The sequence below is a fragment of the Anthonomus grandis genome, chromosome 5, assembly GCF_022605725.1.
Source record: "Anthonomus grandis grandis chromosome 5, icAntGran1.3, whole genome shotgun sequence".
Taxonomy (NCBI): Eukaryota; Metazoa; Arthropoda; class Insecta; order Coleoptera; family Curculionidae; genus Anthonomus; species Anthonomus grandis.
The window spans coordinates 23,950,382-23,972,253 of NC_065550.1; the positions used below are offsets into that span (position 1 = coordinate 23,950,382).

General features: G+C 30.7%; 1 protein-coding gene across 1 annotated transcript in view; it reads right to left on the reverse strand.

Moving 5' to 3' along the window:
• The window catches only part of LOC126735936 (phosphatidylinositol 4-phosphate 3-kinase C2 domain-containing subunit alpha), a 50,361-nt gene that overhangs the window by 27,856 nt on the left and 633 nt on the right, over positions 1 to 21,872 (reverse strand). The window contains exons 2-14 of the mRNA XM_050440061.1: positions 21,614 to 21,848; positions 19,547 to 19,910; positions 15,387 to 15,717; positions 13,553 to 13,797; positions 7,843 to 8,316; positions 7,690 to 7,789; positions 7,419 to 7,630; positions 7,241 to 7,367; positions 6,971 to 7,181; positions 3,959 to 4,135; positions 3,609 to 3,899; positions 3,376 to 3,546; positions 643 to 868 (exon numbers count right to left, since the gene is read on the reverse strand). Of these exons, the coding sequence (XP_050296018.1) occupies positions 643 to 868; positions 3,376 to 3,546; positions 3,609 to 3,899; positions 3,959 to 4,135; positions 6,971 to 7,181; positions 7,241 to 7,367; positions 7,419 to 7,630; positions 7,690 to 7,789; positions 7,843 to 8,316; positions 13,553 to 13,797; positions 15,387 to 15,717; positions 19,547 to 19,910; positions 21,614 to 21,848 (3,164 nt within the window). The remainder of the gene's footprint in view (positions 1 to 642; positions 869 to 3,375; positions 3,547 to 3,608; positions 3,900 to 3,958; positions 4,136 to 6,970; positions 7,182 to 7,240; positions 7,368 to 7,418; positions 7,631 to 7,689; positions 7,790 to 7,842; positions 8,317 to 13,552; positions 13,798 to 15,386; positions 15,718 to 19,546; positions 19,911 to 21,613; positions 21,849 to 21,872) is intronic.

The window sequence follows — 21,872 nt, forward strand, 5'->3', positions numbered from 1 at the left end:
TCCAGGATAAGTATCAACGTAATGAGTTATAATTTTTTATAAGATACGGTATTATAAAAAAGAAGCAGTATTTATTATTATAAGTAATTTAGGTTTACACGTCAACTTTTCAAAACCAGTGATATATCTTATACAATAGGATACTGAAATTAAATTGTGTAAAAAAGTAGTCAGAACGAAAACGTTGAATTTTGAAATATAGTCAGGAAGCAAAGAACGAAAACAATTTTTTTTTCTTTTTCGGATATCTTTGAAATTACTAAGATTTAAAAAAAAACATATTTTTGTCATTAAAAACCTCGTATCTTTTTCTAAATCTCAGATTCCTAGTGACCCTCGAATTTGGGACACCTTGTACTAGAACTTATTCTAGACACACTGTATAGTATTAATATCAACTTCAACATTTATTACCAAATAAGCTTGGAAATGAGAAATGACTATTTAAGTAATAATTAATTATGTAGCTTTATTTAATGAGTTTTTATAACTAATAAGGGACAAGAGAAGAAAACTATACTAATTACAAAAGGAGATTATTGGAACACCTACAGCCTACTATCTTATTTGAAACTCAATCTAACAGTTTCCTTTTGTAATTACAATATTTGTTCGCAAAATATCGTACAAAAGAATACTAACTTGTGGAACAGATCCGGGCAAATTGTGACTTAACAACCAGAAAAGGTAGTGAGCAAACCTGGGCGATCTCAAAGCTCGGTGTAACATAAATTCGGCCAGAGCGGAATTTTCGTAGGTTTCGTGCCTTAAAGCCACTATTAATTGTGGCAGGTAGTCCACTAGTTCGTCATTGGAAAATTTTACCAACCATTTAACTGCCATTCGACGTACTTCAATATCTGGATATCTAAAATTATTAAAAGAAAAACAAAAATTTTAACTTAGAAAAAACAATTATATTACAAGGAAAATATATATTTTTTTTTTATTTTTGTTTTCATTGGAGCACCGCTATAAGCAATTAATTATTAAAAGAAGTCCTTATTTCGCAAAAAGTCCTCCGATAGACATTCATCTATTACTACTTAATTAAGATAAGCGTATTTTCATTATTTTATTTACTGTTTAACAGTTAGTTGGTGTCATATATCATCACCCCTATTTCTGTATTGTTTTACCATTTAATTTATTAATAACTTGTGCTGGTATTTATTTATTTATTTACATTTTTTAATCGTCTGAGCTTTGGTACCTACTTATTTTATAGAATCTTTATTCGCAAAATTTTTATTTTGCTTTTATAATAAAGCCTGGAAGACGATAGTAACCATCAATCATCACCACAATTAAAGTGTAGTTGGAACAACTGTCTCTAAAACAGCACATGGCTTTTCCTACATCATTAAAATATTAATATATTACGAAAAAGGTTTAACGGTATGAAAGTAGTATTAAGACTTGGTACAATTGTATCGAGTAGGTAGAGAAAAACACAAATTGATGCCAATTATTGTAAAGTTTGGACAATATCACTACAAGCGAGAAGTCCTCAAATATATAGAAAAACTCAAAGGATTTAGGATTGGAAGCACAGAGGACCTAATGGAAAACCGATTTATCGTTTATCGACGTTCATTCACAAAGTTCAGTAATATTTTTGCAAAACAGTGTTGTGAAGATGTCAGATGAAAACACCTTAATTATTTTTGTTGCTTACACTCCAGCAGTTTAATATCCTAAAAAACCAATAAACCAAATGGAATCATCGAAAAAATATAACTATGTTCCACTTTTCTAACGAAAAATTAAAAATAATAAAAAATAATATTTCTATTCGCCCTGAAGAGCTAATATAGGCCGAAACGTTGGGATAAAAAGAAAAAAAAGTTTTAAACAGCTTGAATTTTAATTGACCCCTTAAAAGTTAACACAATTTAACTGAGTCACTAAAACAACACATAAAAATACCTTAGATCTACATTATAATAACACTATTTTTGAATGGTTAATTCTGGTTTAAAATTTAAAATTATGATGGACATCAAAATTAGGCGATCGTATAAATTTCGTTTTCTTTTATCATACGCCAAATTTTTTGGATTACAATGATAAGGTAGAGGAGTGTGGCGTGATGGATGACATCAATAGTCCAACATTCTTTATGGTAAGAATTAATGAAATATCCCGCATTTAAATATCAAAAGTATACAACAAAATTCCAATTTTACTCTACTATTTTTTTTTAGAGAAAATAAATACCGACAATATTGATGTTTGGGTTCTGTAAGAAACATTTGCAACTAAAAATATTTCCAGGTACAATATACCACATTTCGACATATTTTATAATGAGTCTCAGTTTACCAAAAATTATGGTATTGTTATTTATGTTAAGCAACACCATTATGTAAGTACCAAAATCATAAAACTCTCTAGTCAAGATAAATGTTATCAAAATGAGTTTTAAGAATAACAATAAAGATCGAAACATTGTTGGTGTTTACAGATCACCTTCTACAAATCTTGGTGTATCTTCTGGAAGATCTTAAAGCAGAATTATTAGCAGATAGGGAGAATAGGACTGTGATATACATAGCATTTCAATCTAAATATCTTAGATTAAAATAACCTTAAAGTTATTATTGAGTATCTGAATAGTTTTGCCCAATTTTGTTTTTTATCCTTCACGAATAAACCTATTGGAGAAACACCTGAAACAGGCACAGATATTAATCATATTTTCATCAAGACCAATAATGTATATATTACAAAGAATCATATAAAATCAATAATATTAAAGAATTCTCTAACTGACCGTCACGCAATAGCATTATCAATAAATAAAATAGTTGAAAATAATTTATGTGATGAGACAACAGTGTCCATAATAAACTATATTCAATAAATTATTAGAAAATGAATCTTAGAATGATGTTCTTGATAATCAAAATATAAAGGAAGCATATGAACTTTTTCAAAATAAATTAATATCTTACTTGTATTAAAATACAAAGAAATATTTTTAATAAACTATAAAAAAAGAAAATTCACTTTTCTGACAAGACATCAGAAAAATGTAAACGTTATAGATATACGGTTACTAAGCTTATAAAAGCTGCTCAACTCAACGATTATAAAGGAAAAGCTATTAATTCAAAAAATTATTATAAAAAATTTTGGAATTTTATACATGAAGCAATAAATTTAAAAACTAAATTCTTAAGTGAATACCACATTGACACAAATAATATATTATTAACGGATAAAGACTTGGTTAGTGATAAATTTAATCACTTTTGAATAGGAACAGGAACAATTACAAAGCCAAAATCCAATATACCGCATGCTACAGTAGTACTATTTTCAATAAAATTTGATTTGATTACCAAATAAAGAACTACACTTAATACTTACACAGGAAGCAATAGTTCTAATGCCTGTCTGGGTTCCAACCTTTTCCATGAATGCAGCATGCCATGCAAATCCGGTAAGTTCACATAGGCCCAGCTGTGTGCTGCCAATAAAACTTTCGGTAAGGCTTGCGGTATATGATAGAGATAATGCCTCTTTTCCCACAAAATTTCCCTAAAAGTAAACCCAGTTTAATTCCAGTAAAATATTGTCAAATAAAAAAAATAAATATGCACCTTATTTCGGTGGGAAATTTATACAACATATCTTGTTCACAGGCATCAGTTAAGAGTTCTTGCGTCTCCTTATCCAAACTAGAAAAATCTCCGTGTACGACATGTTTAAGCAAGTTTTGTTCGACTTTTGGAAACTGTACTTTAGACGGGGCGACCACCTCAATTCCTAACATGGGATGATCGTTTTGAGGATGTGAGCCCATAGCAGGAGCGGGACCGTAGATATGATCGTTGATATGATTGGATTCGCGTGGCCATACTGATAGAAGGGAACTTCCTTGTATCATCACTCTATATAAAAAAAAAAATTATGGGGTACAAAACTTTTTGTATATTGCATTTTATCGTACCCTTCATAATCAAAAAACTGTATGGCAGCCCATCCGATTTCTTCGTCCTTATAAATGGGCATATTTGAGTTTTTCGCTTCCTCGCTATCTGACGTGTCCAAAGTTCTTCCGAATATTTGTAAAACTATTCTAGATTCTCTAGCTAAGTTACTTATTGGGACGTCCTCAAATTCTAACCTAAAAGCGAAAGTGATGTTATAGATGTTAATGCAAAAAACTTATTTGGCTGAAACTTTATCTGAAGAATGCCAAATATCTTATTGTGTGCCTCAGGGCTCCATTTTAGGACCACTCCTATTCATTATTTACGTCAATGGTATAGACACATCAATTGACTGTAGAGTGCTGCTGTTTGCAGATGAGACTACAGCTCTTTACAGACATAAAAGTTGTTCAAACTAAAGACAAATTTAAACACATGGTTCAGTGCAAATAAACGAACATCAACAAAACAGAAGAAATGGTTTTTCCGTTGCTCAATGTGGAGCCTAATCTGATCTTTGATAAACATGTGGATTATATTGCAACCTTAAAAAGAAGAGTTAATAGAAATGTTTTGTTAAACCATGCTTTAATACAGTCTACCGGCAACTTTGGCCTTTTGACTTGGAGTTATACACCTCAGGGTAGGAGAATCTTAAACTTATCAAAGAAGGGCTCTAAGGGTTGTGGAAGATCTGTGTTGCAGAAATGATGTAAAGATTCTTTGAAAAGCCTCAATCTCCTTACTCGCCCATGACGTTATATCTTTGAATGTCTAATATATGCATAAAAATAATGTATATAAATATAACCAAAGGTCAGAAATTGATAACCAACAAACGGCAAATAAGTCTTCTAGAGATTCAATGAATCCCGTTTCTCATACACTACATATTATGCCCCAAGCTTTTTTAATAAACTTTTAAACGAAATTTTGCTTCTTCTGTAAAAAACCTGTTATAGCTGATTATAGCTTTGATAAGTATTTACAGGAAGAATTGTGAAAGCTCAGGGATAGCCTATGTACCTAGTAGGATATAACATCTCTTAAATTAAGTTTTTACTTATATGTTTTAAATGTATATTTTTTCTATTTTAAACTTATTGAAATATACTAAACCTTTATAAATCTTAAAATTAGCTGAAACCAGTTGAGTTTTTTAAACAAAATACAGACCAACTTTAATTAACATACTACATTATATCTTTTTGAAGATGTTATACATATATACATATTATGTCGTACTTGAATTACTTTCAATTTAAATTTTCTTGAATTGTCAAGAATTATGTTACTTAAAACAAAATAAAAGTAAAAACTTTAATTCAGGGTCTGATTAAACATATAATTTTTTTTTCTTAAAAGCTACACGTGTTTCGGTCCTAACGGATTATCATCAGGCCTAAAAATAAATTAAAAATTGTACAAAAAGAACGCTTATAAAATATGATGAAGAAACTTTTACTTAGACATAAGCCTACACAGATCACATAACAACTGAAAACAAATCTAAAGCTAGGTTAGGTTAACATATAAAAAATGAAAACGTAAAATGTCCCAAGTGGGGAACGACCCAGCAACCTTAAGATTCACAGACCACATAGGCCACCAAGTCACACAAAAAACCATGAAAATAATCCTAACTATATCAATAATGTATATATTATTTTAACATTAAAAATTTTAAAAGAAAATCACTTAAATTCAAACAGAGAGGTTGTTATAGGCGAGGTGAGGTTAAAAGGTGAAAAAAAAGGACGGGCTTTTCTTAGCTTTAGTAATTTCCATTTTCTCTAACAAGGCCAGTTTTTTGCCTTTTGAGCATTCGTGTAAAATATCAGCTCCTTTAATATATAAAGAAAAACCATGTGAAGAGGCCAATAAATGATTCGAAAACGCCGATTTAGTTTCGATAATGTCAGTATCCCTGTACTTGTCCACCAACGTTGTGTATTCCTTAATTCTGGTGTAAATTTTACGCCCCCATTGCCCTATCTAAATGGCATTACAGTCATTACGTTTTAAAGAATATACCCCTGATTTAGAAAAGAAATCAGCCTTATCTATCACACTAACTAGTTGCCTTTTTTAAATTGTTCGTTGTTTTGAAGGCAATTGTGAGATTTGAAAACTTAAAAAACTTTGCAAGCTGATAAGAAATATTACCAAAAAAGGAGATTGATCTATAAAGTTAGCCATTTTTATTATTGAAATGAATTAACTTGTAGGTGAGTTTATATCTATTATAAAATTTTTAATAAAGGCGATTAATATCAAGCGGAAAACCGTTATTAAAAGTGATGTATTTTATTATGTTTATGTTATGTATTTAATTAAACTCAGCAAGAAAAGCTTTTTTAGAAAGGGGGAAGTTGATAAGGCGATAAAAAAGGCCATTAAAAGAGGCAAATTTGTAGGAATGTGGGGAGTTCGAAGAGTATTGGATAACATTGTCCGTAGTAGTGGGTTTGCGGTAGATTTCAAATTCAACTTTGTTGGTATTTTTTGAAATAAGCACATCAAGGAAAAGCAACCTTTAATCTTTTTCTTCCTCAATTGTGAACGAGATATTTGGTGAAGAGTTTATAAAAATGAGGAAATGCGCCAATTCTAATCATTGCTATTCCACACCACGAAAATATCCACGTATCTCCTATATACAGTGAGAAAAGCAGCAAACCTACCATTGACAATCTTTTTCTCCAAATCATTCATAAAAATCTCACTCAGAAGAGGAGAGAGATAAGATGCCATTGCTAGTCCAGTAACTTGTCTAAAAGACTGAAAATCGAAAAAATTCTGATCAAGTACTAGCTTGAGAAGTGTTAAAAAATCATCAACTATAAGTTTGTCAAGCGCTGATTTAGGCAAAAGATCTCTGACCAAATCAAGGCAACCACTAGGTGGAATACTTGGGAATAAATTTTTAACATCCAGAGAAATTAATTTAAACCCTCTGGTATGCCGATATTTTTTAAAACATTAGCTATCAATTATTTTTACTACAATAAAAATAGTTGATTACTTACCAACTATCAAAAACTATCCTAGAAGGCCACATGGTGTCTCTTTCAGTCTTACTGCAAGCCTGCGTAAATATCGGCTTGCATATTTTCCTAGTTCCGTGATATATTTGCCCCGCTATAAAGTAAAATTCATATTCCCACTTGGAACTAGGCCTGTAAATGGCACATATTCTTATAATTACTGAATCTAGCACATCACTAACATTTTTCGTCACTAAAATGGTAAAATAAAATGTTAAAAATATGAAAATATATAAATAGCTAAGAACTTACGTTCCGTTGCAGCAGGTGAAATTACTTCAAAATTAACTGAGAACGTTTGGCAGTACATGTCTATTAAGTTCTGTATAGCTAACCTAACTTTATTGCAATAATTCCTTATCTGTTCTGATAAATTGCCCTAAAACCATTCATTAAATATTTTTTTAGATAGGACATCTGATGCACTTACGCCAATCGAGGAAATATTTCTACAGGTATCAATTAAAGCTTCTACAGATTGCATTACATCTAAAGTACACAGGTCTCCCATTAAATTGACAATACATTTTACTGACTGTAATACTTTTGAGGGTTGAAGGGTCGGAGTAGCGTTATAATTGTTCATCCTTTCAAACTCCTCTATCGTATTTTCTAGCTTATTTATTTCGCTTTCTACGGTTTCTAAAAATGTAAAAGAGTTTGAGCATCAAAAAGTTTGTTTCATAGCAATATTATGTTACCTAAAAGAATCTTAAGACTATCATACGTGATATGCGATACTATTTCACTGGGCACAACTTTCTCAAATGTGATTTCTTTATCTCTACAATCGTCTTGAAGCTAAAAACCAATAAATTAACAATTATAACTTAAAACTTTAAAATCGAACTTACCGTCCTGGCAAACGACTTATCCCGCATCTTATCAGGAATAAGTATCAACACGACATCTTCATCTAACTTGATACAATTATGCACATATTCATAATCAGACAACAATGTTGTGGGAACCAAGTACTCATTATAACCCCACACTTTTAACGTATAATTTTGATAAGAAGGTGCCTCAAGATCACACACCATCTGCATAGTGATATGCTCCACACTCGACGTAACGTCACAAGTAAACGTTATTGGTTTGTCGAATTCTGCCCCTTCGAAATCGGGATGGACCCTCAGTTTAATGCTGAGGCCTTCGTTATATTTGTAGCTAACCATAGGGCTTATTACCAAACCCATATTAGTATCTGGGTCGTTGTACTTATACTTGTTACGCACTCTGTAGACCATGCTATAGTAGGATTTAAGATCAGGGTCCCTCGCTAGGGCTTTTTCGTCGTTTTGTACTATTTCGTTTAGGAGATTATGCTGAAAAAAGAGATCATATCTTTATTTAGTTAGAAACATCACTGCTTTTAAAGTTAATAATTGACAAACTTAAAAATTTTTAATTCCAACATCTATAACGAAGCCAGACATATATCGAGATCTCAATTCAATAAATAACGTAACAAATAAAAATGATCCATGTTTGAGAAAATAAACAATACTAAATTTTATAATCTAAAATATTTTTCTCTACCGTATTTTTTTATGTATGCACATAAAAGTTTAGGTATACACGGTATTTAAGGCGTAAGAAGAAGTTTTGGATATTTTTTATACATAGTAATAGAAATTTTAATTTTTGCTGAGTTGTTATCGTATTAAACTAATTTTTTTATAAATTTTATATCTTATGTATCTTAACTTAACTTAACGTTAAAATATTATTAAATATTATGTTTTTCATTTAAAATTAAGAAAAAATATTTAATTTTTATATTAACCATTTCATTTTTAAAACATTATTTTTACAGTGGGAAATGCTTAAAACTAAAACTTACAAAATCTTAAATTAAAAAAACAACTTTTTTAAATTACTCAGAATCTGATTGAGGCCGAATGGAACTATCTCGGCAAAGAGAGATATTTTTAACAAAATTATTGCCTATTTCCGTACTTTAAATCATAAACATCCTGAAAATTTATTTCATTAACATTATAGGAAACTCCAGTTTTTTTCGCTGATCTAAGAATGGTTGCCCACTATGCAGGAATCAATGTTGAGCCACTTGTCAGAACACGTTTTTTTGTTTTTTTTTCACCATCTTTCTGGGTGTTGATTTTATTTTCATGCACTACACAGAACAGATACAAGCAGCACAAAAACATATTTTTGTTCTGCCTTGTGCAATTATCAAAGTAGACCATAATATTTTTACTCTCGAATGACCAACTTTTAAAAAAATTGTACATACAGCTGCCAATTTAATTTGCTCCTCTTCTAGCGATTCTTTCATGGCAAAAAAAGCAGTGAAAGTAGATACTAATTTTACAAGGTGTAGTAAGTACCGCCTAAAGACCAAAATACAAAACTTAAATGTTTTTGTCATCTGATTTAATATCATTAATTTTGTCTAGACGGTTTAAGTTCTTTTTTCATTAAATGATTTTCTTATTTTCTTTTCATTTTAATTTTGTGTTGTTCATTTCCATTTACGTAAGTGACATAGAGATCACACTGATCTTTTTAAGGACATGGAAAGCAATATTTGTTTCTGTATTAAAAATTTTAGAATACATCGATATTTTCGCAGCCTCTCTAATTTTTTTTACGATCTTTCACCTAGATATTCTTTGTTTGTGTGTTCCCGGCAATAATTGGATTTTTTTTTCTTGGAAACGATTTAATATAATCTCTTGTGATCTGATAAAATTGTCCGTGTGTCTAGTGATAAAAATCCTGGTTGATCTATTTTTGTTGTTGAAAAAATAGTTCGGATATTAATGGCTAATGTATTTTTGACGAATATTTTGCTTATTTGGTATACTTTATCTTCCTTCAGATCTTTTACTACCCTCTTCTATGTTCCTGCATGTGTTGTCTTAGTTTTGTCGTTCTGAATCCAACGAGACCACTTCCAAAGTCGTAGCTCCTTTATTAACCGAGATACAAAGTTTTAGTTTCCATATATGTGCACCAAAAACCCAAAGTTTGGAAGTCTATATCTCGGCTTCTATAAGCACTATCTTTAAAAATCCAACAGTTTTGTCTTAGCTTTGTCGTTCTGAATCCAACGAGACTACTCATAAAGTCGTAGCTCCTTTATTAACCGAGATACAAAGTTTTAGTTTCCATATATGTGCACCAAAAACCCAAAGTTTGGAAGTCTATATTTTGGCTTCTGTAAGCACTATCTTTAAAGATCCAACAGTATTGTCTTAGTTTTGTCGTTCTGAATCCAACGAGACCACTCCCAAAGTCGTAGCTCCTTTATTAACCGAGATACAAATTTTTAGTTTCCATACACGTGCACCAAAAACCCAAAGTTTGGAAGTCTATATCTCGGCTTCTATAAGCACTATCTTTAAAAATTCAACAGTTTTGTCTTAGTTTTGTCGTTCTGAATCCAACGAGACTACTCCCAAAGTCGTAGCTCCTTTATTAACCGAGATACAAATTTTTAGTTTCCATACACGTGCACCAAAAACCCAAAGTTTGGAAGTCTATATCTCGGCTTCTATAAGCACTATCTTTAAAAGTCCAACAGTTTTGTCTTAGTTTTGTCGTTCTAAATCCAACGAGACCACTTCCAAAGTCGTAGCTCCTTTATTAACCGAGATACAAAGTTTTAGTTTCCATATATGTGCACCAAAAAAGCCCTTTGCCTATTAATTGGGCCTATATACATGTTATATAAAAAATTAGCCATTATACAAATCCTAACATACATTATACCTACTAAATCTACGTATGGTTATTTAGCAAATAAAACATACTTACCACTGAATTTACGCCTGTTTCAGAAATGTTTTTGAAATGAAAATTTTTGTTTCTTCACCACCTTGTAATTTTTTTTTAATTATAGACAACTTTTTTTATTATATTTTAAAAAATCAACTATTTTCGGAGCGTATATCTCATAAAAGGTATGTACAATAACTAAAAAAAGTATTGATCAAGATTTGGGCAAAAAATATATTATTAAAAAGTTTACTTGCATAAGAGTTACAAATTGCAACTTTAATTAGGTATTTAGCAAATACTTTCATTGCATACCCAAATGACCATTTAAGCCTCATAATGAATTCACTTCAAACAAAATTGCATCTGCCTGCTATGCAGAGAGAATCCCTGCCTTTGAACTTAAGACATTCATTGGCAAGGACATTCTAATTTATCATGGCTAAGATAGGGAGTGTGCTTTTGCGGATTTTGCAGCCAGTGTCTAATAAGTCCATTGTCCATTTGTCCATCTCTTTGCTCTCCACAAGAGAGCTATTATGTATTGTATTAGGGTTGTTCCTCATATTTAGACAAAGCCTAGCTCGGTTATTATAAGGGGCTAAAAAAAGTTTAAATATAAAAGTTGTAGAGTTTACCTTATATCGCCAGGAAATGTTCTAAAATATAATACAAGGGTATCGCAAAGTTAATAAAAGATACAAAGCTTGTAATTTTCAAATGGAATACCTTGCAAATAAACAATATTTTTCTTCTGATTAAAAAATATATATGTTAATACGAGATTTGGTTTACCTTTTTTGAAATATTTCCTTTTTTTAGAGAAAAAGCCTTAGTTACTGTGAAACGTCTTTTTTTCTTCAAAAATTCACAAATGTTGTTTGAGGCCGCCAGTATTTTCAATACAGTTTCTATAATCTTTGTATACTTTCAACAGATCATTGAAAATAATATCAGGATGTTCTTCATTTAAGTAGTTTATACTTTTTTGGATTCTTTCCCTTAAATCTTTCAAACTTTCACGTCTTTTCTTATAAACTTAATTTTTTAGATATCCCTATAGAAAACTTTCTAATAGAGTCAGATCAGGGCTATTTGAACGCCAGTTAATGGAACCACGAGTTCCAATCCACTCATTAAAACAAAATAGAACTTCTAAAAGAAACTAGAAATTTCTTCTATAACCTTCAATTTCATTTTCTAATAACTGGAGACATCTATTTCCAGTCAAGGATCCTTAAAATATAATAAGTTTAATTCTTCGGTTTCTAAGGATACCACACCACACATTTAATGACATCCGGCTCTGTTTTTTTTTTATTTCAACATAAGTGTGTGTAATGTTTATTATACTTTTCTCTTAAAAGTATAATAAAATTTGTAGTTCTTCAACCGTGCGTTTTTTTCTCTGTAGATGTTTGCAGTTTCTCACACTCCTTTCAGTGTAATAAAAGGTGGACCTAGCAGGAATTTTAATTTCGAGATGAATGTGGTAATAATACCTTTTCTTCTTCCATATGATCCATATTCAAAATATATAAAAAACATATTTACAGTGTCAGTGACAAATACCTTTATTTATTTTATTATTAACTATTAACGACATAGTCATGGGGGGATTTAGTTAAAAACAAGTATTTTTTATAATTTTTTTTTTTGAAAATGTAAATATTTGGAGAACAGCTAAACCAAACGTTAACATACCATATATTTTTGAAATCAGCAGAAAAAGGTCTTTCATTCAATACCCAAATATACAAGGTGTTCCATTTAAAAAATACAAACTTTGTTTTTTTTATCAATTTTGCGATACCCCTGTATTATATTTGAGCCAATTTCTTGGCGATTTAAGGTAAACTCTATAACTTTTATATTTAAAGTTTTTTGGATTCCGTATAATAACCGAACTAGGCTCTGTCTAAATATAAATAACAACTCTGTACAACTGTAGAGCGAGAGACCAAGACCATTGTAGACCCTTGTTCAAACAGGCAAAAAATCCTAACTTTATACAGTGTTTATTTATGTTAGAGACTGTGTCTCTGATCCATACAAATCGTCAAAAATATACATCTCTGAATCCATCTGACTTGACAACTTATACCAACGAATTATACCAAATCTTTTGTTGCCAATTCCGCGTTCAGCTTTGGTAAAAAGATCAATTGCTTATGAGAGCATAAAGATATATAATCATTTATCAAGAGTCTTAAAAGCGTGTACTTCTCTTAAACAATTTAAAAAAAGGGTTAAGTTTGTGCTTATTTGTAGTAAATAGTCCATATTATTATTTAAAGTGAAGTCAATAAGGTAAAATAAAAAATATGCAGTCTCCCTCCACTCGTACTGCATGTTTTTTTTTACCTTGATAGCTTATTTGTTTTGCTTCTTTTTAATTAAATTTCTTTCTTATGTTTGTTTTTTATTATTTATACACCATCATTTTGTACTTTTATTTTATTAATATTTATTCTTTTACTGTAATGTTTAATTTTTAAGTTAGGTTTTCACATTTTATTTTTACTTGGACTATTTTATCTTGTTATTGCTTTGTCGAGGTGACTTTGGCTTAAACTAGCAGTGACTAAAGCTACCAAGTTACAGTTTTAACATTTTTTTTAAATAATGTTTATACCCGTTGCCAACCATATTTGAAAATATTCTGTAGGATATAACAACGTAAATTTAATTACAAGTCACAATTTTAACAACTACATAGCGGCACATCATTCATTAAAAATCAAATTAACATGAGCACTCCCATATTGGCAGCCAATGAGATACAAACCCCTATCTAAATCCTATTCTAAGACGTACCTTCAGTTTTTTCGACAAATTCCTATCGATGGTTGACATGCGTACACTCGGGGCAACCGATGGAGTAGGTGAGTGCGGTGAACTTTCAGCAACCATTTTGCTCAAACTCGCATTTAGAGACGCATAAAGAGGCTCCGAAACACCCGTATTGCCCGATATACTGTTATTTCCTGATCCTGAGTAGATAAAGTCGTAATCATAGTACTCATCATAGACGCTACCACATACCGAATGGGTATCGTCTCCTAATGACAGAAAAAAGGTCCTTTAAATATTATTTAGTACGGATTTGTGAGTGGATTTAGTAATGATTATTTAACTTATTTACATAAAAGGATTATCATACAAAAAAAAAGTCTGGGGCCCCCATTAGCTTCATTTTGTTAAAAATATATAAAATTTAGAACTCACTTAATTAGTTTTCAATGAGTTTTGACGAGGTTACATGAAGGGAAAATCGTTAATTTTAATTACATTGTTCCTTTTACCTTAGCCAATAATTATGTTGGTTCCCTCGCATTTGCCAATCATATAGTATTAACCTGATAAATCATTATTAACTATATTTATGTGGTAACGAAATGCGAAAACACAAACGATTTTCCGTTATAGAGGGATTTAGAAGTTCTATCTCACGGTTCAATCGACACTGATATTTAAACATGAAAAATACAGATTCGTTCAGTTTTTAATTTTATACGTAAAATAAGCATTGTTCATGTTACGTACAGCATGAGAATTCAAATTCAAAGCTTGTTTTCAAGGTTAGCTGCCATTTAAAAACTAAGTTTATGAAAAATCGTCAGAATTGGTTGGAATAAGAGAAATAGCATTTCGAATCTGCGTTTCAAGAACTATTTATATACTGCTATCTTCTGGAAATTGTGTTTTACTGGCATAGTGTAGACAATTAATAATTGTTAAGTTTTAGTCAATGCAATTACAACAAATTTTATCTGAAGACATATCTTAATATTTACATAACTTAATGAGACTGTGAATTTATAAAATACTTGGTTAAAGCTAGACACTTACCCATATGTACGAGAACACATTTCTCGTGACTTATACCCAAGATATGAAAAAATGACGAAACAAAGTAGCCGTTTCGCAGAACAATTGCATTTCACTTGTAATATAGTGTATCAAAATTAAGCTTATTAACTTGGTATTTTGTTATTTCAGAACTTTTTGCTATATGTCATTAATACCATGCGGATGTGAAAGATTTACAAATAACGGTAAATAGTAAAGTGAATTATTTGTTTTTGTCTAATAAATTTAGATATAGATATGTCTTAATTCTATTGATGTTTTACTGACAAACAAGGCTGTTTCTATAATTATGAATGTACTACCTAGAAGTAAAATAACATAAAAAATCCTTGGTGTTTTTAAAATCACATTATATTACAAATACCTTTTCATCTTATAAGACTTTTTTATATCTTATAAGACTGTTACTGTACATATAAGGCAAAGCAGTAAGCATTTACCTTTAAGATTGATATTTATCAATAGACGCTCAGTCAGAGATGGTGAAGGTAACGCTTCAAATTTTAAGGAAGCTTTGAAATAGCATGCAGCTCTCCGATTTCTATTAAGCACAACTGTGTGACTGTGCCTATTAGGTCTAAATAAAACAGTACTATCATAAAGCTCTTCGAATAACACCTCTAATCTTTTTAAGAAAGTAATGCTATCCATAGTGTTCAAATCTATAATACCAAATAAATATAAAGTAACCCATTTAATCAAAAAGAATTTAAAGTAAAGACAATTAAAGCCCCATAAAGACAACACACCGTGCTTAAATAAAACAATATAAACTTACCAGAATAATCTGGGCTCATGGTCCTGCCGTACAAGCTCCCGTAGTAACTCTGCGAATCAGATAAAATAGGATCAAACTCTTGTAAAATGCTCACTCTAACGCTATTCTTATCATCTATTTGTGCCAAATCGATCAGGTTATTCGAACTGTTAGTTTGCGATCTGCGAATTTGAACTTTCTCGCCGCCGTTTTCGCTCTTAACCGCGCTGTTTTTTGACGTCGGCGTAGACGTTGCCGATATTTTCGAATATGCCGCCGTCGATTTGGGCGGCAATGACGAATGCGGGGGCGGTTCCGGTTTTTGATTTTTCGGCGGCAACGCGGGTGGTGGCTAAAATATAAAATGGGGCGCTAAAGTTTTGTGCGGTTTGGCTCTTTTAAAAAATACCATCAGAAAGTCAGGAGCAGAAGCTTTGGATGTACGGGGTTGTTCTTTATATTTGTACCTATGCCTTCAGGGTTTGCCATAAATATTACATAAAAGCCATTAAAACAAAAGTTGATTGGCGTATCCTCTATTATTTAAACCTGTGAAAAGAAATGCTCATCATAAATTAAGAAAACCATAGCAAGTTTTCAAAAAAGAAAGATGTCTTTATCCTGTAGCAAAAATCTTGTCTCCGCTTCAGATAAATTCAAATTACAACTGTCGAACCCGACAATTCCAAAATTATATTATTTACCAAAAATCCATAAACCTGGCAATAAAATAACACCAATTATCTCCACTATAAAATCTCCAACTTAAACCGTTTCAAAGTTTTTAGTAAAGTAATTTAAGACATTAAATATCCCTTATGAATATTTTTCAGTCAAAAACAGCCAACAGTTTATTTCAAAAGTCAATAATTTAAATCTAAGTAGAGGTGAAATTCTTGTTTCTTCCAATGTATCTTTGTTCTCAAGCATTCCTATACCTAGAAACTGGAATATCTGATTGAGCTGTTGGTAATAGTTTCAATAATATCCAAGAAATAATTAACAAAACTTTGCATGTTACAAAATTTTTTCAATATAACAATTCGTACTATGAACAACTGGAAGGTACAAGCGAGAGAGATAACTACCTTTCTCGTTTTTTAGCACAGCTATTCATAAACAGTTTTGAGTTAAATGCACAAAGTACATTTCAATACTTTCTACGATGTGTTTGCCGTGTTCGGCAACAGCAAATATAATACTGTAGAACAATTGTTTTCCATCCATTAAGTTTACCGTCGAACAAGAAACAAATAACCAACTTGATTCTTAGATACTCGTCATCAAAAATAATAATAAGTTAGAGTTTGATATCTATGAAAAAGAAATGAATACTTTTAGATTCATATTAACTGACTCTAAAAATTGCATTCAACATAAAATGGCTATCACGCATTTCTTGGTACATAGTTTGATCTCATTTCCTCTGAGTAAAAACAAATTTAATAAAGAAAAAGGAACAATTAAAACAATTGCTAGGGTCAACAGTTATGACTATAGGATTATTGATAAACTGATTAGAAGACAAGTTTAAAGTTAATCTTAAAAACTCTACCAAATTTCAAAAAGATTAAAATAAGCAAACTTTCGTTACAAAATCATACGATGCTATTTTGACAAGAAGCTTTGATAAGGTTTTTAGACTAAAGGTCTAAGAATGGTCTATCAGAGTTTTATCAGGATTTGAAATCTTTGAGGAAACCTAAAAGATAAAATAAAGACAACTTACTTAAACCAGTTAATAATAATAGAAAATTATATGCATACGAAGGTTTAGGTTTAATCTTCTCCCGAAGATGCTAACATCGTTAGCGAAACACGTGTCAATGATAAAGAGTTTTGATTAGTGCTAAAACTGTTTTGTGATTTGATAAAGTACTGTTAAATAGAAGGTTTATGCAGTTACCCATTTGTGCTACTGTTTATTTAGTCAAGCAAGAGTTAGCATTTCGGGAGCATGATTAATCTGATTCTTCGGACAATCGTGGTAATTTTAAAAAACTTTTGCACGTCGTACATATCGATTAGTAATATACACATTTAGGGGAATTATAAAAAGAAATCATATATTTTCGCTGCCAATTCAAAACCCATTAATAGACTGCATATCCGATTATCTCGATGACCATATAAGCCGTGACATAAAAATGTATTTTTTTTCTATTCAAGTGGACGATTCAACGGATATTCTTCAAAAGTCCCAATGCAGCAATCATAATTAGATTTGTTGATTTTTAAGATTCTTCGATATAAGTTCGAAGCGAATAGCTGATGCTCTTTTTGACATAGTTATCAAAAGAATCGAGCAATATGATTATGCTTCGAAAATAGTTTTGCTCCATTTTTTCATCATTCTTCAAAAAGGACTTATGTAGCTAACCAAGTTATTAAAAGAAGAATACCTACGTTAGCAATAACGCGATGGACATCTAATTCTAAATGTTAATAATAATGAATAGGAGGGTTTAAAACCAGTACTTATTAAAGATCATATTTAGTGACAGTTTGGAAATTACTAATATTGTTTTCGACACGTTACAGAAACGCTCACTAAATATTAGCCTTTGCATGTCCGACATCATTTAATTCAGAACAATATTTCCCTAATATATTTACTCCCGGCTAAAAAATAATAACTAATTAATACAACATCTAATTAAATACATATCATCTATAATGACCAAAATTACCGCTATATTCAGTTATATAAATTGTTGGAAGAGTTACACGAACAAAATTACATTTTTAAAGAATCTGCAAAACTAATTTGTCTAATTATAATTATTCCTTTTACGAGTGTTTCTGCCGAACATAGTTTTTCCTGCTTAAATAGAATTCAAACTTTAATATCTGCTAAACTCAATGACAAAAAACATATTTACTTACTTAGCAAAAATTTCTATTGAAAAAGAACTTCTAAGTATAGACCCATCGGATGTAACAATAAGTTTTGGTAAGTACTTATCTAATATGGATTTTTTATTATGTTTTAAAATCTTTTTCCGGTTAGTTATTGCATAACATATAGTGATGTAAGAAGGGAATTTTCTCAGCCAGAAAATTTTTCCCAAGAGTTTTTTAAACTGTCACAAAATTGGTAATCAAGGAGAAGCCAATTAGATTTTATTTTAATAAGATTTTTTCTAATATTTATGGTAACCCCTGTAGGTATAGGTAAAAATATAAAACTAGTTAAGGATCACAAAGTAAAGTTTATTTCAAAGAAAATAATAATAAAAAAAGAGTTTTAAAGAAACCAATTAGGAGAAAAGAGGCAACTATTTAGATAGAGCGCACACTACTTGGTTATTATTGATAGCCTGAAGTGCGCTTCAAGCCAATCCACTTTAAAGCTGGTAGGTCATGCCACCTAAAAGTATGCCAAGCCTAAACTTCAAGCCGCTTCTACCGTAATTAATTTACACGCTCATTATTAGCCTTTGCTTGTAGTAATTTTTTTCACTAAGGTCAGCAGCTCTTTATACTTGTTTCTTTCAAAGGATGGTATATAACATTAACGAAACATACAACATTCAAATGGAATCGTGTAAAATAAAACCGCTTGAAATAATGATGACACTGTTTTTCATTTCTGCAAATGAATGTGTATTTGAGATTCTAGCGAGCTTCAGACCATCGGCGTAAGCGTGAAATTTATCCAACTAAATTTCTACAACATATTTAAGTATACTAGATTAGATTTCATTTAAGTGTCCCTAATAGTTTTTAAATATAGCTTTAAGGCCATGCACGAAATCTGTTATTCTATAAGCCCCATAAAAATACAATATTTAGTATAGTTGTTCCAATATCCAATAAATAAGAACCCACCTGTGACTAAACAAAGTATAAAATACTTAATTGTTTATTTACCCACAATAAATAAATAATGATCCTGTCAAGATAATGAAGTGTTAGTTTTCAAATACAGGGTGATTTTTAAGTTTTTAATCTAGCAATTTTAGTATTGTGAAACCGAAAACAAATAAAATTCCATAGGATGGCCAAGTAAGCAAGGTAAGTTGTATCTCAATGTTGTTTTCCTCTTAAATACTATCTGAAATTATCATTACAAGGCTACTAAAAAACACACTTATTTGTACATCCTATATGCATCTTACCCCATAAAAAACCTTTGTTAGTTACCACAGAAGCACTTATGACTATTCATAAACACTTACCTCAGGTGCAAAACCTCCCATACCAATCGGCGGGGGTGGTGGAACACTATTATCTGGATAATTACCCGTTAGATTCGACTTAAAACCAATATTAGATACCTGCACCGGTGCAGGGAGTCGCGGGTATATCGACGGGCTCGGATTCATCATTGAAGATGGATGATAATAACTCATACTACCCGGTGGATAAAACATTGGCGGTTGATAAGGATATTGTGGTTGCTGGGGATAACCAGGATATCCTGGAGGTATTTGAGGGTACCTAGGAGGTCCCATATGAGGTTGATGGTGGTGCCAATAAGGATGCATCGTTTGTTGCTGGTTTGTCGTCGTTACGCGCACGAGTTGATTATTTGTGTTGAAACTGAAAACAGAAAATCCAAAAAGATTTTATATTGTATGGGTGATCAAGAGATATTTTTAGATAACAGCATCTTATCTTGTACTGATTAGTTTTTATTGAGGACATTTAATTTATGGGGTAAACAATGTGAATATAATTTCATGAAATTTATATTGTGTGTTGCAATAATAGAAACCTAAATTTAAAAAAAATGTTTTTAATGTTGAAAATCTAACAAATAAAGAAATGGCTATGCAGAGCTACATGTAAAAGTAAACAATATGAAAATAAAATACCTCCCAAAAGAGTTTCAGCACTTAACTAATAGCTCTAAGTACAGATTTTATATGAGTTTTCATTTACTTTTAGAAATAAAAAGTCATGTAACAGATTTTATCAAATGTTTGTGAAGGTGTTTTGATAGTCTCTAATTTTTTTAAGCAGCACATATTCAAAACTTACAGGTTTCTAAAATAAATATTACTACAATTACCCACTCACATCAAACAAATTTTTATTATTTGCTGCTTCAATACAGTAAACAAACTCCTTTATTTTTATTATTTGAGAATATATTGTTAATAGTTATTAAGTTTAAATGGCTGGAATGAACTACAGATATAACTATACTCATGTGCACATTTCTGTTAATTTAATACTTGGATGTATGTATATTTTAAGAATTTTTTGTTAAAATAAGTAAAAGCTATTGTGCTAGCTGATAATTTTGTGGTGCCAAATCTATTAATATCATCAATATATTTGACCCCTACAAAACTAAAGAAAATTGACGAAAAACAAATAAAAACACAAAGTCACGGTCTCACAACATGTAATTTAACGGGTTGTGAGACCGTGACTTTGCGTTTTTATTTGTTTTTTGTCAATTTTGTATGTTGGTCTCTTAGAGAAGAATGGATGAGATTTTTGGATACTAAAGAAAGACACACTGTAGTTATTTAGAAAACATGTTGACGAGTATAATAAAGCTGGCTATAAAAAATTGGCTGCATATCTTAAGCTACATTATGAAAAAATTATCAAAGAAAGGACTGTTTTTTCTAATAATTTAAATATTATTGTCCTTATTGATTCTATATTTAAAAATAAAATGAATAACAATCAGCATGGCTATTTAAGGCAAAAATATACAGTTTCAAAAATCTCATAAATGATGTGTATTCAATTATGAGTAAACTTAATCTGTAAATCCTAAGATTATCAATTTTGTTGATGATACCAATTTTATAAGGTACAAAATGTATGAATCAATTATTAAGGAAAAATAAAAAGCTTTTACTTTATGAGGTGATATGATAATTCATTCAAAATATCCTCATAATTAATGCAGAAAAAAATATTATTTAATACTTAAAAAAAAACAGGAGCGCAGGTTATTTAAATTTAAATTTAAATATTTTAAAAGTACAAATAGTGTGCAAATACCAATTTTAAAAAATACAAGGATTCTAAGTTTACAAATGAATTAGTATTCAGACTTAGTCTTATAATGCCTAAGCCAATCAGTAAGTAAACTAAAATCTAAAAGTTATGGTATGAGGATCATTAGTTTTCAAGTTGGGGTTGGTTTTATAAATTAAAAAATGAGGTAGTCAAAAATAATAAATTCCCTAAGCATGTAAAATTCTTTATAACTGACATTTAAAATATCTCACTAAAATCCAAACACAATTAGAAAATCCAACATGTTAAACCATTCTTACCTTGGTTGACCACACATCTCCAAGATATTAGTTGCCACTTTTGTAGTAGGGGTAGAAAAAGAGATTAAATCCTCAGACTCATCCACACTACTGGCTTTCTTTTGAGACTGAGGTGGTGGTGCTATAAGTGGATTTGAGGTTCCCAAAGAAGTGCCTGGCCGAGGCCTTGACTTACTCCATTGCCGTTCATATTTGATTTGGGAATCTGTCTCAGACATGGATGAAGCCCGTGTAACTAAATAATAAAATAAAATATATA